An 18,807-nucleotide genomic window follows, 5' to 3' on the forward strand; every position below is an offset into this window, starting at 1 on the left:
TGGCCAGGTTGGGCGGTGAGCCCTTCTCTAGTTTCCAGGTGTCCAAGGCTGTTGGTGGGTGTGCCTTGGCCCCTCAAAGCAAGGAGGCAAGGGTCCCGGGCTTTCGCGAAGGGGTGGAGCTCGCACCGGCGGCGCTGTTGGGGGTGTCGGGCCGGGGCTGGCTCTGGGAGCACCCCTTGTCGTGGTACCCCAGAGCCCACCTGACTCGGGTGATGCGGGTCACAGGGAGCGCGCGAGGAGGTGACCCAGGAGCAGAGAGGAGGCGGGTCCGCCTCCGCCTTCCGGCGGCCCCCGCCCCGCTCGCCGGCCCCGCTCCCTAGCCCCGCCCCGTCCGCAGTCCAGCTCGGGTCCGCTGGCCCCGCCCCGCCCCGCCCCGCCCGCTGGCCCCGCCCCCCGCCCCGTCCCGCAGGCTTGCCGCCGCCATCTTTGTTAGGGGCAGCTGGGCCTGGCGTCCAGAGATGCCGAAGTCGTGCGCGGCCCGGCAGTGCTGCAACCGCTACAGCAGCCGCAGGAAGCAGCTCACCTTCCACCGGTGAGGGGCGGGGGCGCCGTGGGGCGCGGGGGCCCGGCTGCCGGCCCGCCTGGCCGGGCCGAGCGGCCGCGGCCCCCGCCGGAGCCCGAGGCCTGGCGCGCCGGGCGGGGACGCCAGGGCCGCTGCCCGGCCGCGGGGGAGGCTCCAGGGCGTGCGGCTGGCCCCTTCGCGGAGGGGCCGGCGGCCCGGGGACGGGCGGGGTGATCGGCGGCCGGACGCCGCCTTGGCCGGCTTGGGCGCGTGGGGAGACTGTCGGAGAGGCTGAGCAACCTGCTGAAGGCGCACAGCCTCCCCGGCGGTCGGTCGGGGCGGTGGCGTGTGGAGGAGGCCGGGGTGGGCCGCCCCATCCCCGGGCCGCGCCCCGCAGCCCCTAGCACTCTCTGCAGTTCTGGGGGTGTCACCCCCCGCCCCGGACTTGATCTTGTTTACAGATGCAGCCTGGAACGTAGCAGGTGCTCAGTACCTACTGGCTGAATGCATTTCCGAATGAATGAGCGACGGTGACGTCCGTCGGTGTGCCTGCCATGCGCTGGCCACTCTGCTTGTCCCTGGCCTGGCCTCCTGTCAGGAAGCAAGTGGGGGAGTGGAGGAGTGAGAATGTTCCAGGGTGTTGGGAGAGGGGGGCCGGCCGCGCTGACTTGGCGGGAGGTTTTGGAGTCTGTCGTCAGGCTCCCAGGGCTCCCAGTGTGTCGGCCCTGGTGGGTACTCGGTCCCTGCCCCGGACAGCTCAGGTTCCAGCCACTGCCCCTGACTTAGAGCACGACCCCCGAGGCCAGCTGCACTCTCTGTCTCCACCGCCCCTCCCATCACCATTTTCCTTCTCAAAGTGAATGTCTTTATTGAAGTATAAGACCTACAGAAAAGCACACAAATTGTAAGTCCACAGCCCAGCCCATTCCGCAAAGCGAACACTTGTGTGACTGCTGTGAATCCGAACATCACCAGCCCCTAGGGAGCCCCCCGCTGCACCCCCTTCCAGCCCCTTGTTCCCTCTCATCCCCAAGGGTGACCAGATCCTACCTTCTGTCAGTCAGAGTGGGGCGCTTTGGCCTGTGTTGAACTTGGCATGAGGAGTCCAGCGCCATGGTGCTTTCCTTGTGTGTTCTGCTCACGGCTGTGAGTCACCTGGGTGTCCTTCCTCCCCATCTCTCGAGGGGCTCCGCTGAATGAATATACCAGAACTGACTTGTTTTACAATTAAAGGGCATTTGGGGGCCCCCGTGTCTTGGCCATGACAAGCACAGGACCGGGGACAGTTTCGCTGGGACAAGGCTTCCTGTGCACGTGTCTCTCTTCGTTTCCATTGGGCACATCCCGGGAGTGGAATTGCCTCCGGCTACCTCTGGAATTCATTCCAGTCGGACTCTGGCCCCTGCCACTCCCGCAGAGGAGCTCTGCCAAGTCCCCGGTGGCCCTGCTCGGTGCTGGTCCATCCTCATCCGAAGCAACCTCTCTGCAGCCTTTGGCACAGCCGACCACTGACCTCTCGTGACACTCCCCACTTGGCTTCTGGGGCCCCCCTTTGACCTCTTCCTCTGTCACAGTGTCCCTTCTCAGACTCCTTTGCCGGATCCTCCTCATTTCCAGTGCTAGCCTTGGAGCCCTTTGGGGGAGGGCCGTGGCTTTGTGTCCTCCCCATCCACACTCACTCCCCAGGGCTCCGATTTCGCCCAGGCTTCGCCACCCTTCACACAGGGACGGTCCCCGTGCTGACGTCTCCTGACACGTGTCCCTTGCTGCTGCACTTCAGCACTTGGTCATGTAAAAGGCACCTCAGATTTAACAAATAGAACCTAAATTCTGATCCCCCAGGCCTGCCCCTCCTACAGTACCTCCCCTCTCATCTTAATACACGAAACTCCTTCCTTCTCTTTATTTTGCGGCTCACAAGCAAACGTTACTGCACAGCTTTCAAAACACATCCCAGGTCTGCCTGCTCATGACCCCTCCGCTGACCCCCGGGTCGCAGCCACCAGGTGCCCGCCCTCCTCTCTCACCCTCAGCCCAGAGCTTCCGGGGACTGCCCAGCTGCCCGAGGCCTGCCTCCTGAGGTCCTCACCCCTGCTCTTGCTCCCACCCTCTCAGCCAAACCCGCCTCTGACCACACCCCCGACATGCTGGGCGTCCCTGTCACAGTGCCTTTGCTCTTGCTCTTCCCTCTGATACGCACACGGCTCGCTGTCCTGCTTCCTGCGGCATCTGCTCAGATGTCACCTCTCGGGAGGCCTTCCTGACCACTTCCCACTCAAGTCCTACGCAATCTATGTCTGTTTGGTTTACTGTCTGTTTTCTCCTGTTCTAGAATGTAGGCTCTAGGAGGGTGGGACTTACTCATTCCCACTTCCCAGAGCCAGGGGCAGGGCCTGGACACGGCGGACTCCCCGAGGCACTAACCGGCTTGCCCTGCAAGTATACCTTTGGAAGGTTTTCTGGCCACGTTTGTGGCCCCACATTGCCTACTGAGACTGCTGTAACCAGGCATGACAGAAGCTTCCAGAAATTGGATATGGTTTAACAGAGTGAGGTCACTGAATTTTCCAAGCTGTCCAGTAAAATGCCATGTGGTGTTTTCAAAATTCCATACAACTCTGCAGTGCCAACTTGAGCCTTGCAAATTCCTTCATGTCTCCCTTGCCTCCTAGGTTCCCGTTCAGCCGCCCAGAGCTGCTGAAGGAATGGGTGCTGAACATCGGCCGGGGCAACTTCAAGCCCAAGCAGCACACAGTCATCTGCTCCGAGCACTTCCGACCCGAGTGCTTCAGCGCCTTTGGAAACCGCAAAAACCTGAAGCAGAATGCCGTGCCCACAGTGTTCGCCTTTCAGGATGCCGCGCAGGTGAACACGGCACCACCTCTAATGTCTTCATCTCCAGCCTGCAGGGGTGCAGCCAGCAACTGGGGCGGGCGTGGTGTTTGCAGGCTGAGAAGTGCGGTGAGGGCAGCCCCTCGGGGTTCAGAGCCCAGCTGCCCACGACCTTTGCTGTAGGTCATTTGCAATTTAAAGCCCCTTTCGGGGCGCCTGGGTGGCTCAGTCGTTAAACGTCTGCCTTCGGCTCAGGTGATCGAGCCCCACATCGGGCTCCCTGCTCAGCGGGAAGTCTGCTTCTCCCCTCTTCCTGCCCCTCCCCCTGCTTGTGCTCTCTTTGTCAAATAAATAAATAAAATCTTTAAAAAAAATTAAAAAAAAATAAAGCCCCTTTAAAAATAGATCACGCATGGGGCACCTGGGTGGCTCAGTTGGTTGGTTAAGTGTCTGGCTCTTGGTTTCAGCTCAGGTCATGATCTCAGAGTCGTGGGACCGAGCCCCGGGTCAGCCTCTGTGCTGAGTGTGGAGCCTGATTGAGGAGTCTCTCTCTTGTTCTCTCTCTCCCTCTTTCCCTCCCCCGCCACCCCAAATCATGCCCTACAACCAGAAGGTGCTGAAGCAGCTGACTGGCAAGTGCACCAAAAGCTTGGTCCTCTATGCATTTCATTTTTTTTTTTAAGATTTTATTTATTTATTAGAGCACAAGCAGAGGGAGCGTCAGGCAGAGGGAGAGGCAGGCTCCCCACTGAGGAGGGAGCCCGATGCGGGGCTCGCCCAGGACCCTGGCATCATGACCTGAGCCGAAGGCAGAGACCTCACCGACTGAGCCCTCCAGGCGCCCACATGCATTTCATTTTTGCTGGGCGTCACGTGGCTTGAGGCCGCACAGTGAAGACCCTTCCCAGTGGAAGGTGGTGGCTGTGTTGCATTCAGACCTTGTCTTTTTCTTCCGAGTAGGCAGCCGGGGCCGCGAGCTGTGGTCAGGAAGCCGGAGGCTGTGCCACTCCCACCCGGCAGGTGCCGCGCCGGCTGAGAGCTCTGGGCCCCGCCATAGGAGGCTGAGGCAGGGGGAGAGCTGGAGGGAGGTCGGGGGGCCGCGTGGCCCAGACTTGGAGCTGGAAGGGATTTGGGCCCGCTCACCGACAGCGTCAGCTCTAGCTGGTTGGAGGGTGGCAGGGGCCGATGGTGACAGGCTGGCAGAGGCTACGGTTTGTCGGGTGAGGGGAGAAGGCTCCCTCTGGCTGGAGCCAGTGGTGTCGCAGGTGCCGTCGCGGTGGCCTGAGCTAAAGGGGGGTGTGTGGTCGGGAGAGCGGGTGGCCTTTGCAGGCCCAGTGGGCTGAGAGGGTGGTGGTCGGCAAGGGCCGAGCTCGCTGAGCCCCTGGGGGATGGGGTTCCCTGAATCTCTGGGTTTGGCCCTGTGCATCTGGAGTTTGATTTCCCAACGGGACATTGGAGTGGCCGTGGCTCTGTGGGGCGGCTCAGGGGAGAGCTCACGGACAGCTGGACGTGGAGGCCCTGAGGGGGATTATCTTGAATTTCCTAAGTCCCGAAGGTGTCCTGAGTCCCAGAGTGCGGGCGTCACACCGGGCACGCAAGGCCAGCGGGTACCTGTGCGGGCCGATGGTACTGGCAGTGAGAGGGAAGGCAGTTAACGGGGGTGAGGAAGCCTGAGTGCATGTGCCCAGCGGGCCCTGCGCCGGGGCGCCCGCCCTCCGTCCGAACTTTGTGCCCATCTGCAGGCTCGTGGCCTCCCATCTAAGTCCATGTTCACATCCCCTGGAGGAGGGGCCCCCTGACCGCTGTCCACTGTCCCCCTGCTCGCCGGGCTTCCCGTCGTGCTGGCTCTTTCTGGCTCCGTGAGCGGGGGCCACGCGTGCATTTGCTCTGGCTCAGCTTCTCTGTTTGGTCGGCTCCCTGAGGGCAGGGGTTTGTTTCACAGCTTTACTCCCAACACCGAGGAGGTTTTGTCAACATGGAAGGCCTTTTGTTTTCAGTTGATATGTATTTGATTTTTATTGCGGTCAGAGCACTTAACACGAGATCTAGCCCCTTGACAAACTTCTGAGTGTACAGTACGTGCTGTTAACTACGGGCACGGGGCTGTGTGGCGGGGTCTAGAACCTCACTGTCCTGCTGGACTGACACTGCCTTCTGATTAGCCCCCTCCTCCGTCAGTGCCCGTTGCTAGTGGAGCTTGATCACTTCTCACGCATTTGTGGTGAGATGTGAAGTGAGTTTAGTTTAACAACTTGGGGGGCTGTCGGTGCCCGGGGCCAGGAGCTAGGGGTAGGGGCCGCTGGTTCCGGCCCCGTGGCTGGGGGCTCAGCTCCGGGGATGCCTGGGCACTGGCAGCAGGCCCTGAGTCAGATGTTCTCTCCTAGGGGGCTGCCACTCCTTGAGTCAAATTTGAGTCACCTCCTACGTACCTAGAATGTCAGGCCCTGGGGGACACATAGGAATCAGGCCCCTGGCTTCACGGGTCCTGTTCATGGGCCTCTGACCTAAGATTTGGGGACAGCTTTGGGGAGAGTGAGCCAGTGGGTGGTGCCGGCGGGGGTTCTCGGGGTGACCTGCACCCCTGGGGAGCCTGTGGACGGTGCTGTCTCTTGCAGCTGGTGAGGGAGAGCGCGGACCTGGCTGGCGAGGATGCGAATGTGGACTCTTACAAGGAGGAGGTGAGTGTGCGCTGGTGCTCCCCAAGTCAGGACGGAGGCCTCGGCGCAGACGCCGGGGGGTGCACGTGCCGCCCCCCCCGCCCCGCCCCCCGGCCTGCACGGCTTTGTCGTGCTCTCCTCACAGACCAAGGTTTAGGATTCTGTGTTTTCCTCCCTGTTTAATAGCAGGCGGCCCAAGTTGCTTGGAGGGCTGGCTCGTGCCCGCCTTCTGAGGGTCTGAGCCCAGGCCCGGGATGGGGCGGGGGGGCTGTTTGTTTCTGCTGGTCCCCTGGCCGTGGCCCCTGCCGGGAGAGCGGGAAGGGTTCCTGGCGGGCTGCCCACTTCTGCCCTGCTGTCCGCAGGCCGTGCCTGCGGCGGGGCTGGCAGAGTGCGGCCCGGGGAGGACGGACAGTGCCCTCGAAGCGCTGCCCCCGAGCGCCGGCGGCGCCGCAGAACAGGTAGGGCCCGGGGCCGGAGGCAGCAGGTGGTTGGTTGGTCGGTCTCTGCACACGGGGATTCGCTTCAAACGAAAGGAAGCAAACTGGAGCCCAGGCCACGAGCACCCTGGCCCGCGGCCCTGGTCTCGGGAGCGCCGTGGGGCGTGGGGGCCGGGCCGGGTCTGCGCCCTGCCTCCCGCGGCCCCCGCCTGTCGCCGTCCCGCGGTGGCAGCTATGCTGGGCCCGGGCTCGGCTCCGCCTTCACTCGCCTCTGTCCCCAAGGGCCTGCCGCAGAGACTGCAGGGAATCTCGGCCCCCCGTCCGCCGGCCAGCCCCACACAGCCGTCCGATCACAGCTACGCCCTTTTGGACCTAGATGCCCTAAAAACAAAACTCTTCCTGACTCTGAAGGAAAATGAAAAGCTCCGAAAGCGCCTGAAGGCCCAGAGGCTGGTGATACAGAGGATGTCCAGCCGCCTCCGGGCGCACAGAGCGGGGCAGCCAGGACTCCAGGCCAGGCCCCGGCCGGAGCCACAGAGCCGAGCTGGGCGGCCAGGCTTTCCTGTCAGCGCGTCTGGGGCTCGGGCCACGGACCCTGAAGGGACAGCGAGGCAGGCCAGGCCCACCACCAGCCACCTCAGGGGAGGTGTAGCCGCATCGGCCCGGGACAGGAACGGGACCGTGGGCAGGGCGGATTCGGTCCTCCCGGAGGGGACGGGGGCCGACTGTCCTTCCAACGAAAGCTGGGCGGGGGTCTTCAGCACCACGGTGTGAGGAGGCGTCCTGAGCCCACGGGGACGGAGTGCGTTTCCCTGAGGGGCGGCAGGGCCCAGGGAAGGACACGAGAGGGGGTGACGGCGGAGTGGCTGAGACTGGCCTCTGTTCTGAGGCGGGCCTCCCCGGGGCCCGGGGTGAGTGATGACAGAATAAAGTGTCTTCCTACGCTGCAGCTTTTCCTCCTTTATTTATAAACTAGAACAGGTACCCCGTGTTTCTTGAGAGTTTGTGTTGCACCATTTGCTTTTACAAAAGACCTGCATTACCACCTGCTTTCGCTAACCTAAGGAAATCTGAACAGGATTTTCACTTTTACGACAAAAGGCGTAAAGCAGAAAGCGCCATTGGCGACGCTGCGGCGGGCTGGCCCTGCCCCTTCCCCGGGAACTAGGCATCTGAGCCTCTGGGCTGCAGGTCCGTTTTATGCAGCCATTGGTAAGATGTGTCCGAAGGGATCCGGAAAAACCTGAGAGGTGATTTTTTTGGATCTGGGAACACTCAGACCAGACCAGACCAGACCAGACCAAACCAAACTACGCCACATCACCTCCGGGAAACGAAGGGTCCTAGCCTAAGTCATCTCCTGACCCTGGACTCGTGTTCCTCAGGCGGAGGTCGAATATGGAAAACTGAACCACGGCTTCCAGTTCAGCCTCGTGTTTAAAAATGGGGCTTCAGGGCGCCTGGGTGGCTCAGTCGTTAAGCGTCTGCCTTCAGCTCAGGTCATGATCCCGGGGTCCCGGGATCGAGTCCCACATCGGGCTCCCTGCTCAGTGGGAAGCCTGCTTCTCCCTCTCCCACTCCCCCTGCTTGTGTTCCCTCTCTCACTGTGTCTCTATCTGTCAAATAAATAAATAAAATCTTAAAAAAAAAAAAAAAAAAAAAAAAAAAAAAAAAAAAAAAAAAAAAAAATAAAAATGGGGCTTCAACAGTGAAGGCTGGAGGATGGAATGAGGGTGTGAGGAGGGGGCTCTTATCACTTATGTATTTTGCTCATCCCTGAAAATGAACATACAGATGCACTGAAACTCTCCCCAGTTTTCAGGAAAGGTTTATTGTGATAAGAGAGTGCCTTCTGTACAGTCCATTTCAGACAAAATTAAGAGAATCGGTGCCCCAAAGAGCCACCTGCCGTGGAGGGAACGAATGGCCGCGTCCAAAGTCAGAGAGTTCACGCCACGCTTATTGCACGATTTACATTCAGAGCTGCAGCTCAGAGAAGAACTTTATCAAATGGAGATAAATATTACAGAATTGGACGACCTGAACTGTTTTTGAAAACTGGAGGAAGGGGGGTATCAGCAATTACTCCGGTACCACCGCAGAGCCTGATTTTAGCAATAGCTGCGGGGATGGGGTGGGGGCGCTGTCAGAACCACCAGCAGCCAGGGCCTCCTGGCTTCTAAAATGTTCTGCATCCACAGAAGAGGCAAGTGAAAGAAGAGGGGCTTGGGAGCCGCCACGAGTCCCCTGAGGAGGGAGCGGGACCGGAGCAGCTGCGCCACCTGCTGGCGGCGCATGAGAGAGCAAGCGAGCCTCCGGCTGGCCTTGCTCTCCCACAGCGTGGGGGGATTTGGCACGAACCCGAGCCAGGGTGCTTTCAGTCCCCACCCCATGCTTGCCCTCTCCCTCCGAGCGTCTCTCCGTTTCTGGGCTCCAGTGTGTGTGTGTGGGGGGGGGGGGCGGGGGCAGAGGCAGGTCGGGCTGAGCCTTGGGGGGGCGGGCTGCAAGGGACATGGCTTAGCTCACATCTGCCTTTTGCCACAAGGATACAGGTGGCCCCTGGGAGGAAGTGACCGGTGACAGGGCTGGGCCCTGGGACCGGGGGGTTATACTACTCTGTCCCAAGCCACGTGCCAGTGGAATGATTTGAGAAGTTCTGGGAGGGGGGGGAAAAAAGACACTAATTTCCAAAACCATTCGTTCTCAGATAAAAAGCAGATTTATAAACCCACACAATCCTCTCCAGCTTCACTGAATAATATTTCAGCAGGAAAAAGTGGTTTTTGGGAAGTTGACTAACAGACGCTCACTTGTTCTGGAGTCATGAGAACAACTTCCTTGCTTTCCATGCTCAGTGTGGATTTTAGGAAAAGTAGTTCACAGTCCTATGTGTGAGGGCAGGATGTTCCATAAATACCTCAAGACGGAGCGCTACTGGGTGGCTGCAGTCAGCACGCGGGGCTCAGGAGCCTAGGGGCCCAGGGCCCAGGGCCCTTCCCTCCAGGGACATGGTCCTTGGGAAAACAGCCACAGGCCGTGCTGCGGTTCTGGTCCAGGTGGGGCTGCCTCAGTCCTACCTACAGCACCCCATGAAAGCGGGGCGTCTGTGTGCCCCTCCACATGACTGATACGGTACCACCTTCTTTAGGAATAACAGAAAATAAACACATCTGATGTCTGGGTTTTTTCCCTGCTTCTGAATTTGTAGACTCCTAGGAAAGGATTTTTTGCAGCCTCTTGTAAATCTGGTTTCTCAAGCAGTTTATCCATCTGTATCGATCCTGTGAGCTGTGAAAGACAAGACAAACTGTACCAAAGGCAACTGTTTCCATGCCCTTCTTCCACTGAAGGGGTTCAGCCATCACCTGACCAGAGGCAGAGTACGAGCTGCAGAGAGTCAAACGGTTCTGGAACATACAGAAGCAGCTGGGTGTGCTTCCGGCCCAGCCACCCAAGCTGCAGTTTCCAAGCAAAGAGCTCACTGGAGTCCCACCTGGGAAGGGCGGCCGCCACCCCTCCTCAGGGCATCCCATCACGGGCTCTGAGCAAGTCACTCGCTCCCAGGCGGGTAACACAGGGAAGCTGTCACTCCACACTCTGGTGTCCCCCGTCCCCGTCAGCGGTTGAGGGCCTCCCCCTGGTCCATGCACAGGGCAGGTGACTGCAAAGGGACAGCTACTCACACTGCTTTGGTATCCTAAGCGCCTCGTTGTCCAGTGCCATCACCTGGTGCAGGACGCCGCGGAACTGGTAGAGCACTTTCAGGTTCTTCTCCTCACCTACGCACGGGTCATAGAACCCAGGTAGCCCCGCCTGTAACAAACACAGTCTTACTCCCCGGGGCCCGAGACCGTTGTTTCAAGCCCAGCACCACTGCCGTCTGCCGCCAGCTGAGGATCAGCGTGCAAGGGCCTTGACTTTCCCTCAGGAGCCGTGCACGGAAGATGCACACCGTGGAGCTGAGATTGTCAGAAAAGTTGCCTGTTTAGTCCTAGGCTTCCCTTGCAATAAAGACCCTTTCTCCCACGCTAGAGACCCCTGTCTTCACAGAAGCCCCGTCAGGACTCCTGAGAGAGCTAGGGGTTTGGCCTGAGCTGATCTGCGTTTTAGTTTGCCTTTACCGTCCCCAACCCTGCGCTCCCGCATGAGCCTCCAACGTTCTACAGATCCCACACTCACTCTAGAGCAAGGCAAGGAGTGAGGAGAACGTAAGCTCCCTGAAGGCGGGACGTATGTTTTGTTCGCTGCCCTACCTGGCACACAGTAGGTGCTCAGGAAATCCTTGCTGCGGGGACGGATGACGCGAACAGCTCCGGTGAGACTGTGACGCGGGTGCTGGGCAGCAGGCCAAGCCGGTGCCAGCGACACGAACGATTCCACCACAACGAAAGGGCCATGCCGAGGTGCCAGGCCGCCCCCACTCCACACAGGCCTTTCGTGTCTGAACCCCGCGGGCAGGCCCCGTACCTTGGAGGCCTCTGTGAGGATGAGCTTCGAGTCCTTCACCAGGCACTGCAGGGGCACGGTCACGTCAATCACCTTCACCTTCTCGCTCTTCTTGCTCTTGTCGTTGACGAACTTCCCGTACCAGGCGTTGACGATGATAAGCCCTGAAGATGGACCCAGTCTGAGCAGAGGCGGGTCTCGGGTGGGCAGCCCTCGCAGAGCCGGACCGCAGGGGCGCTATGCCCCTTTGAGACCCCCAGCGCCCACCCTGCCCCGAGAGAGGCCAGGCCTTCTCACCCATTCTGGACTCTTCCGCCTCAATTATTCTTCGGACAGATTCCTGCATCAACCGAACCTGCAAAGAACAAGGAGGGCCACTGTCAGGGTCCTTCCTGGGCTCTGCCTCTTGGTTCAGCTGTAGCCACGAGCCTGGCTGCATTCTCGCCCCTCCTCTGTTCACAAAGAACCCAATGGTACCCCTGCATTTATGCTGGGTACTTCTGTTCTGTCACCTAACAACGGTTCACTTAAAGGGAAGGAAGAGAGGACAGACAGGGCCCTCCGGTACTTAGAAACACCCTGTTACGCCTTTTGAGGGTAATTGCATCTCATCTTCAGGACCGGGCCTGGAGGTCCTGGTATTGTATCCCGCAGGGATTAGAAAGACCGAGATGACCACTGAAGCTGCCGCCCCTGAGGCCCACGTGCAGAGGGCGCCGTGATCCCCGAGCCCCGGTGAGAGGCGTGTGGCCGGAGTCACCCAGAGCAGAAGGACTTCCGGGGACGCGTCCGCGCAGCACTTACAGCGGCTTCTGCCTCTTGTTTCTTCTGCAGAATGTCAGTGGCTGTGCTTTCCCTTTGCTTTTCCAACTCCCTGAAGCGAGAAAAACACAAGCCGCATGTTAGTGCGGACTGACACAACAGAGCGCGTCGCTGGACCTGTGCCCAGCGAACAGTGTGAGCTCTCCCTGCATTCCTAGCTCTGGAGCTTTAGCAAATATTTCCAAGCCAATCTCCAGCAAATCTGTTCGTTTCGGGCCTCTGTGGCTTCCCTTTCTTTTGTCCCTCGATGGCTCTCCCCACCTCCTCACTGAAGCACACAGGAGGCCCGCTGCCGTGGGAAGCAGCCCCCACCCGACAGGAATCTCAGCAGTGAGGGATCGGAGAGCTGAATACCACAGGGGAGGCCACCTTCTGGGATTATCATAGAACACTTGAGGTGGGGACGATGTTTACTGTTTTAGGTACAAAATATACCTTCTTCTTACGTAGCAAAGCACTGGGACTCTGGGCAGCGCAGCCCTGTCCCGTCGGAAGCCTTGACCCTGCACACTCTTCCTTCTTCCCTCCTGGGGAAGCAGGGCCCTGAACTCCAGGGACTCAAACACTGGAGGGGCCCCAAAGAGGAGATTCTCTGAGCTCAGTGACTTACTACATCAGACTGCTGTAAGTAATGAATCTCAACCACCTCTCAGATGGAATGCTATCCCCCGGTGTATTGTCTACAAGAAACTGCAAAATAAATGAACGTTTCTGTAACTTCCAAGACTGTGGTTAATGCACGCCTGTGTGTAAGAACTCAAACCCACTCCTGTCAAACTCAGTGCCAGGAAAAGAAATGGTTAGAATGAGGACGGGGGCCTTTCTATTTCTTGTGGTCATGGTGTAGAGTCTGCACAATTTTGTAAACTAGCTCGGACCCTTTCTGGAAGTAGGAGGGACGAGTGCAGGGGGCCCAGCAGCAGGGCCGCTAAGGAGCAGAGTCGGCACCGGCCGAGCGCCCGCCATGGGCCGGACGCCGTGCTGAGGCTTCACGTGCGTGAATTAATTTTCCTAGTGACCCTCTGAGTAGGTTCTACGATTATCATATCCATCTACAAGACAGGAAAACTGAGGCACAGAGTTGTTTACTGATGTCCCCGTGACATGTTAGGAACTCACTTCTCTTTCTGAGCCCTGAGGTACGGTTTGATGACCAGACGGTGAAGAGCAAAGTAGACCACGAGCGGCCCCACGGTGGCATAGAACACGGCGCTGGGAAGAAGCTGGTCCGTCAAGTGAACAGGGAAGAAGTAAGTCTGACTGGCCCTGTTCAGCCTGAAAACAAAAACGAAACAGAACACCCAAGATGAGTCAGGTTTCCAGGGAAGGGTAACAGAGGTCTCAGCCACAGGACGAGAATGCTCAGATACACAGAACGCCAGTTACAGCTGGTTTCATAATCTACACACCTTTTGGTCCCTATGCCAAAGTTTAGCGGCTAGACTTGATGTCTGTGACAGAAGAAAGGTCCCCTACCAGCTAACCTCACAGGCAAAGCAGTGACTACCACCTGTCCAGAGTGAAGGTGGTCTTAGAAGACAGGAGTGGGCACCTCCCGGGGTCCTGGAGACAGAGACCTCTCCGCCCTCAATTTATCTCGTCGAAAAAAGTGGGTGAAGACTTCCAAAGCTGGCAGATTAAGGAGGTTCTGCTTCTAGTAATGGCTGAGTGGCTCCTGTTGGACCAGCCATCCCACAGGTAACCACTGTCAACTCAGGCCACAAGCAACAAAGACTCTTGGGGACTGGAGAGCAAAGCGGGCCAGCGGGTACACAGGAGGGCTCAGAGTCTGGAGCGTGCAAACACACCGGTTTCCTGTTTTTTTTGACAGCTTTGAGCCCAACGGCAAGTCTTAGCTGCTACCGTGTGGATGGTTAACACTGGAAAGAAATCTGCAGTCCTAGGAGACTGAACACCCACAGCTCAGAGTCTGAGGCAATCATAGCAGCTGGGAAGTGGGGGTCCCCCAACAAGGGAAATCAGAGCCCCAAGTTCTTTGTATAAATGTGGCACAAATCCCCAGCCGATCCCGGTCTATCAGTGGCCTTGGCTACAGGTGAAGTAATTGTGCTCTTCTAGCTGTTGCCACACTGAGTCCCAGTTCACAGTCTGACTTCTGCCAAGTTGATTACCTTTGAAAAGGAAAAATGAACACTTTTTTGGGAATTGTAACAGAATACAGACCCTCTACACTGTACTATTCACAATACCCAATACAAACGACTCTACACACCTAGGTATACAACAAGCGAAAAAGCTAACGAACCAAGACCGACCCCAGATGACCCAGACACTGGAACGAGCAGGGAAGGAAGGATTTTAGGGCGCTACTTTATGCCCAAAGACAGTATTCACTGCATGGGCTCTAACAGCAGACTGGAGGTGAGAGCAGTCCGTGAACTTGTAGACAGATCAACAGAAATTATCCACTACGAAGAACAAAGAGAAAAATATTGAAGGCAAATGGGCAGAGCCTCAGAAACCGCTGGAACTATATCAAGAGGTTTAGAGGTAAGTAATTAGGGCACCAGAGAGGAAAGAATGGGGCAGGAATTGAGATTTGAAGAATGGCCTAAAAGTTCCAAATTTGATGTGGGACATAAATTTACAGATGCAAGGAGTTTAGCAAATCCCAAGTGGCATAAATACAACAAAAACCACATGTAGGTACATTGTAGGTACAAACTGCTGGAAAAAAAAGTTAAAAAAAAAAAACAAAACCCAAAACCAAAGCAAAACAAAAAGTATGTAGGAAAAAAAAAAAGACATCATACTCAGGGGGATAATGATTCAAATGACCACTGATGTGTCATCAGAAAGACTGTAGGCCAGAAGCTGGTAGAATAACATCTTCAGAGTGCTGAAAGCACAGATCTGTTAACCCTGAATTCCGTACTCAGGGACAATAGCCTTCAGAAGAAAAGCAACTCCAGAATTGAAGAACACTCAAAACGTAAGAAACCAAACAACCCAATAATAAAACGGACAAAAGATTTGAAGGAAGGCTTTACTAACAAAAAAAGATACGGATGGCGAGTAAGCACATGGAAAGATGTTCACCATCTGGGACATCAGGTAGACGCAAATCGAAACCACAGTGGGACACACTCACACGCCTGCTGGAGCAGCCCGAGCACACAAGACGACCGTAGCAAGGGCTGGTGAGGGTGAGGAGCCACAGGGCTCTCTCAGGCTGCTGGGGGGAAAGTACTTTCTTATCAAGGAGAGCACATATCTCCCATTTGGCTCAGCATGCCTGCCCCTAGGTATTTACCTAAGAGAAATGAAAACTTACGTTCACACCGAGCCTGTATGTGAATGTGTACTGGCTTTATTTGTAATTGCTAAAAACTGGAAATAACTGAATTGTCTGTAAACTGATAAGCAGATAAACTGTGGTGGATCAACACAATGTAATGCCAAATAACAAGAAAAAGGGATACACTACTGATGTATGCAACCATAAGGAGATATTTCAAATGCATTATGCTCATGAAAGAAGCACAAAAGGCTTCACATTGTATGATCCCAATTATATGACATTTTGAAAAAGGCAAAAATATAGGGAGTGAAAACAGACCAGTGGCCAAGGGCCTAGGGGACCTCACAAAGGCCAGGAGGCAATTATGGGGGACAATGGAAATGTGCTGTATCTTGATTGTGGTGGTGGTTACATGACTTACGGGATTGTCAAAACTCCCACGATTGCAAAATAAGACAGATGAATTTTAATTTATGTAAATTTTACATCAATAAAGCTTGACTTTAAAAATTACAGCAATGATAACAGCTTAGTTCTGGGGTAGGAATGCCCACAATGAAATTATTTTAGGTTAATATAATGCAAAATAAAAAACAAAATGATACATCTAGATAAAATATAATAAATTAACAAGATATAAAAGCAGAATAAAGAAAAACTAGAGATACTTTCTTGGTAAAGAATACTAAGGTCGGGCGCCTGGGTGGCTCAGTTGGTTGGGCGACTGCCTTTGGCTCAGGTCATGATCCTGGAGTCCCAGGAACGAGTCCCACATCGGGCTCCCTGCTCGGCAGGGAGTCTGCTTCTCCCTCTGACCCTCCCCCCTCTCATGTACTCTCTCCCTCTCTCATTCTGCCTCAAATAAATAAATAAAATCTTAAAAAAAAAAAAGAATACTAAGGTCATCACTGATAGACCTACACTATAAGAAAAGCTGAAGAAAGTTCTTCAGGCCAAAGAAACAAATAGCAGAAGGAAAATCAGATTTTTAGGAGGGGATAAAGAACATTGGAAATGGTTTAAAAAAAAAGGGGGGGCAAACATGCTTTTCCCCCTCTTAATTTCTTTAACACATATATATGTACAAATATATACATATAAAACTATTTTTTTAATTTTTTAAAAAGATTTTATTTATTTATTTGAGAGAGAGAGAATGAGAGAGAGAGAGAGCACGAGAGGGAAGAGGGTCAGAGTGAGAAGCAGACTCCCCGCCGAGCAGGGAGCCCGATGTGGGACTCGATCCCGGGACTCCAGGATCATGACCTGAGCCGAAGGCAGTCGCTTAACCAACTGAGGCACCCAGGCGCCCTACATATAAAACTATTTAAAGCCAGAATTACATAACTCTGGTGGGGATTATAATGTGTGTAATTATAATGCATATGGAAAGTACAGAATAAAGAACATGGGAAGGGGAAATGGCCCTAGAGATTTTCAAGGTTCTTTCATTTTATATGAAGTAATACAATATGAAGTCTAAACAGATGATAAAAGGTTAACAATATGTAATCTCCAGAGCAACCACTAAGAAAAAAACCCAACACAAAGAGGTATAGCTGGGGACGCCTGGGTGGCTCAGTTGGTTGAGCATCTGTGTTTGGCTTGGGTCATGATTCCCAGGGTCCTGGGATCGAGTTCCATGTCAGGCTCCTTGCTCAGTGGGGAGACTGCTTCTCCCTCTGCCTGCCACTCCCCCTGCTTGTGTTCCCTCTCTCTGTCAAATAAATAAATAAAATCTTAAAAAAAAAAGTAGAGCTAAAAAGTCAATAGGTAAATCAAAATGGAACGCTAAAAATATTCAGTAAGAGAAGACAGAAGATGGTTAGAAGAACAAGAAATTAGAAGGGAAGAATAGAAGACATATCATAAATAACAGGCCTAAATCCAACCATACCAATAATTACATAAATATTAATGGACCAAGGGGCGCCTGGGTGGCTCAGTTGCTTGTGCGGCTGCCTTCGGCTCAGGTCATGGTCCCAGGGTCCTGGGATCGAGTCCCGCATCGGGCTCCCTGCTCTGCGGGAAGTCTGCTTCTCCCTCTCCCACTCCCCCTGCTTGTGTTCCCTCTCTCACTGTGTCTCTCTCTGTCAAATAAATAAATGAATCTTAAAAAAAAGAAAAAAATATTAATGGACCAAACACTCTAATTAAAAAGCAAGAAACTGTGAGAATGGATATAAGCTATGAGATACCCCGTGTATATGAACATAGTGACAGGTTGAATGTAAACAGAAAAGGATAAACCACAGAAACAGCGTAAGAAGCCTGCAGTAGCCATACGTATCGGATAAAGCCGACTTCAAGTCAAAGAGCCCGACTAGAGATGAAACTCATGAAGCCACAACTGACAAAGGAAGGAACAGAGAATTCTACACTCATAGCTGAGGATTTTAACACTACTTTCTCAGCAACTGACAGAAATCTGGTCCAAGTCAATAAAGTCACAGAACTTCTGGTTTCTGATGAATGTTGTCAACGACTTTGACTGTTGGTATTCACAGAACCCATGCCCAACAACTGCAGAATACACGCTCTTTTCAAGTGCATGACTGCCGGGGTCAATTACATCACGGGCTATAAAAAAGTCTCGATATATTTAAAAAGACTGTAATCATACAGAATATGTTCTCTGACCAAAATGAAATTAAACTGAAATCACTAATCAGATATACAGAAAAACCCAAATATTTAGAAATTAAGCAATGTATTTCCAAAAGTGAAAATTAGAAAATAGTTTGAACTGAATGACAATGATACATCTCCAAATTCGTGGGATGGGGTAAAACAGGGTTTAAAGCCTTAAATGTTGGGCGCCTGGGTGCTCAGTTGGTTAGGCGACTGCCTTCGGCTCAGGTCATGATCCTGGAGTCCCGGGATCGCGTCCCACATCGGGCTCCCTGCTCAGCAGGGCGTCTGCTTCTCCCTCTGACCCTCTTCCCTCTCGTGCTATCTCTCATTCTCTCTCTCTCAAATAAATAAAATCTTTAAAAAAAAAAAGCCTTAAATGTTTATAATATAAAAGAAGAAAGGTTTCAAATTAATAACCTAAGGCTGGGCTTTAAAAATCTAGAAAAGGCAGCAATGTGAAACCAAAGTATGGAGAAAGAAGAAAAAAAGATCAGAAATCAATGAATGATAATAGAGAACATAACAAAGACAATAGAGAACATAACAAACAGATAAACAACAGAGAACATAACAAAGACAAAGCTGGTTCTTTGAAAGGGTAAGTGCCCCATCCAGACTGGCTAAGAAAAAGGGAGAAAGAACAGCAATGACCAGATTGAGGAATGAGGACAGAGATCATCTACAGAGAACCACAGACATTAAAAGGGTAAGGACATATCTATATATTTATTTTTATTTTTTTATATATATATATTTTAAAGATTAGAGAGAGAGAGAGACAGCAAGAGAGGGAACCCAAGAGGGAGTGGGAGAGGGAGAAGCAGGCTTCCCGCGGAGCAGGGAGCCCGACGCGGGGCTCGATCCCAGGGCCTTGGGATCATGACCCGAGCCGAAGGCAGGGGCCCAATGACTGAGCTGCCCAGGTGCCCCAGGGTAAGGGCATATTATGAGCAACTTCATGCTAGGAAATTCGACAGTCAAAATGGACAAATTCCTTGAAAAAAACATAGTAACAAAGCTAGCACAAGATTAAAGAGAAAACTGAAAAATCCCTGGGTGTGTGTGTATATATATCTTAAAGAATCCATTATCAAAAATCCTCCTTACAGGGGCACCTGGGTGGCTCAGTTGGTAAAGCAACTGCCTTTGGCTCAGTTCATGATCGCAGGGTCCTGGGATCAAGCCCCATGTCAGGCTCCCTGCTCAGCACGGGAG

At 54.2% G+C, this 18,807-nt stretch overlaps 2 protein-coding genes across 6 annotated transcripts in view; one reads left to right on the forward strand and one right to left on the reverse strand.

Moving 5' to 3' along the window:
- Positions 1 to 405: 405 nt before the first annotated feature.
- Positions 406 to 7,891, forward strand: THAP3 (THAP domain containing 3). Of its 4 annotated transcripts, XM_027607833.2 has the most exons (6): positions 411 to 532; positions 964 to 984; positions 3,175 to 3,367; positions 5,950 to 6,012; positions 6,354 to 6,449; positions 6,711 to 7,612. In XM_027607833.2, exons 1-6 carry the CDS (start codon positions 459 to 461, stop codon positions 7,200 to 7,202), a joined length of 939 nt encoding a protein of 312 aa, XP_027463634.1. In that variant the 5' UTR covers positions 411 to 458; the 3' UTR covers positions 7,203 to 7,612. The 4 variants fall into 4 exon arrangements, with proteins under 4 accessions (XP_027463644.1, XP_027463661.1, XP_027463634.1 ...); XM_027607843.2 differs by lacking the exon at positions 964 to 984 and having other exon boundaries at positions 406 to 532; positions 6,711 to 7,580; XM_027607860.2 differs by lacking the exon at positions 6,354 to 6,449 and having other exon boundaries at positions 410 to 532; positions 6,711 to 7,891.
- Positions 7,892 to 9,617: 1,726 nt separating this feature from the next.
- DNAJC11 (DnaJ heat shock protein family (Hsp40) member C11) overlaps positions 9,618 to 18,807 on the reverse strand; it is a 73,498-nt gene continuing 64,308 nt past the window's right edge. For both annotated transcript variants that reach the window (XM_027607798.1, XM_027607809.1), the window contains exons 11-16: positions 12,816 to 12,971; positions 11,679 to 11,748; positions 11,172 to 11,229; positions 10,896 to 11,038; positions 10,112 to 10,241; positions 9,618 to 9,716 (exon numbers count right to left, since the gene is read on the reverse strand). In XM_027607798.1, the coding sequence (XP_027463599.1) occupies positions 9,691 to 9,716; positions 10,112 to 10,241; positions 10,896 to 11,038; positions 11,172 to 11,229; positions 11,679 to 11,748; positions 12,816 to 12,971 (583 nt within the window). In that variant the 3' untranslated portion in view covers positions 9,618 to 9,690. The remainder of the gene's footprint in view (positions 9,717 to 10,111; positions 10,242 to 10,895; positions 11,039 to 11,171; positions 11,230 to 11,678; positions 11,749 to 12,815; positions 12,972 to 18,807) is intronic.

The sequence above is a fragment of the Zalophus californianus genome, chromosome 4 (assembly GCF_009762305.2).
Source record: "Zalophus californianus isolate mZalCal1 chromosome 4, mZalCal1.pri.v2, whole genome shotgun sequence".
Taxonomy (NCBI): domain Eukaryota; kingdom Metazoa; phylum Chordata; class Mammalia; order Carnivora; family Otariidae; genus Zalophus; species Zalophus californianus.

Coding starts and splice junctions, on each gene's coding strand:
- THAP3 (XM_027607833.2), top strand. CDS start 459: ATGCCGAAGTCGTGCGCGGCCCGGCAGTGCTGCAACCGCTACAGCAGC. Junction 6,013..6,353: donor TGGACTCTTACAAGGAGGAG/GTGAGTGTGCGC, acceptor TGCTGTCCGCAG/GCCGTGCCTGCGGCGGGGCT. Junction 6,450..6,710: donor CCGGCGGCGCCGCAGAACAG/GTAGGGCCCGGG, acceptor TCTGTCCCCAAG/GGCCTGCCGCAGAGACTGCA.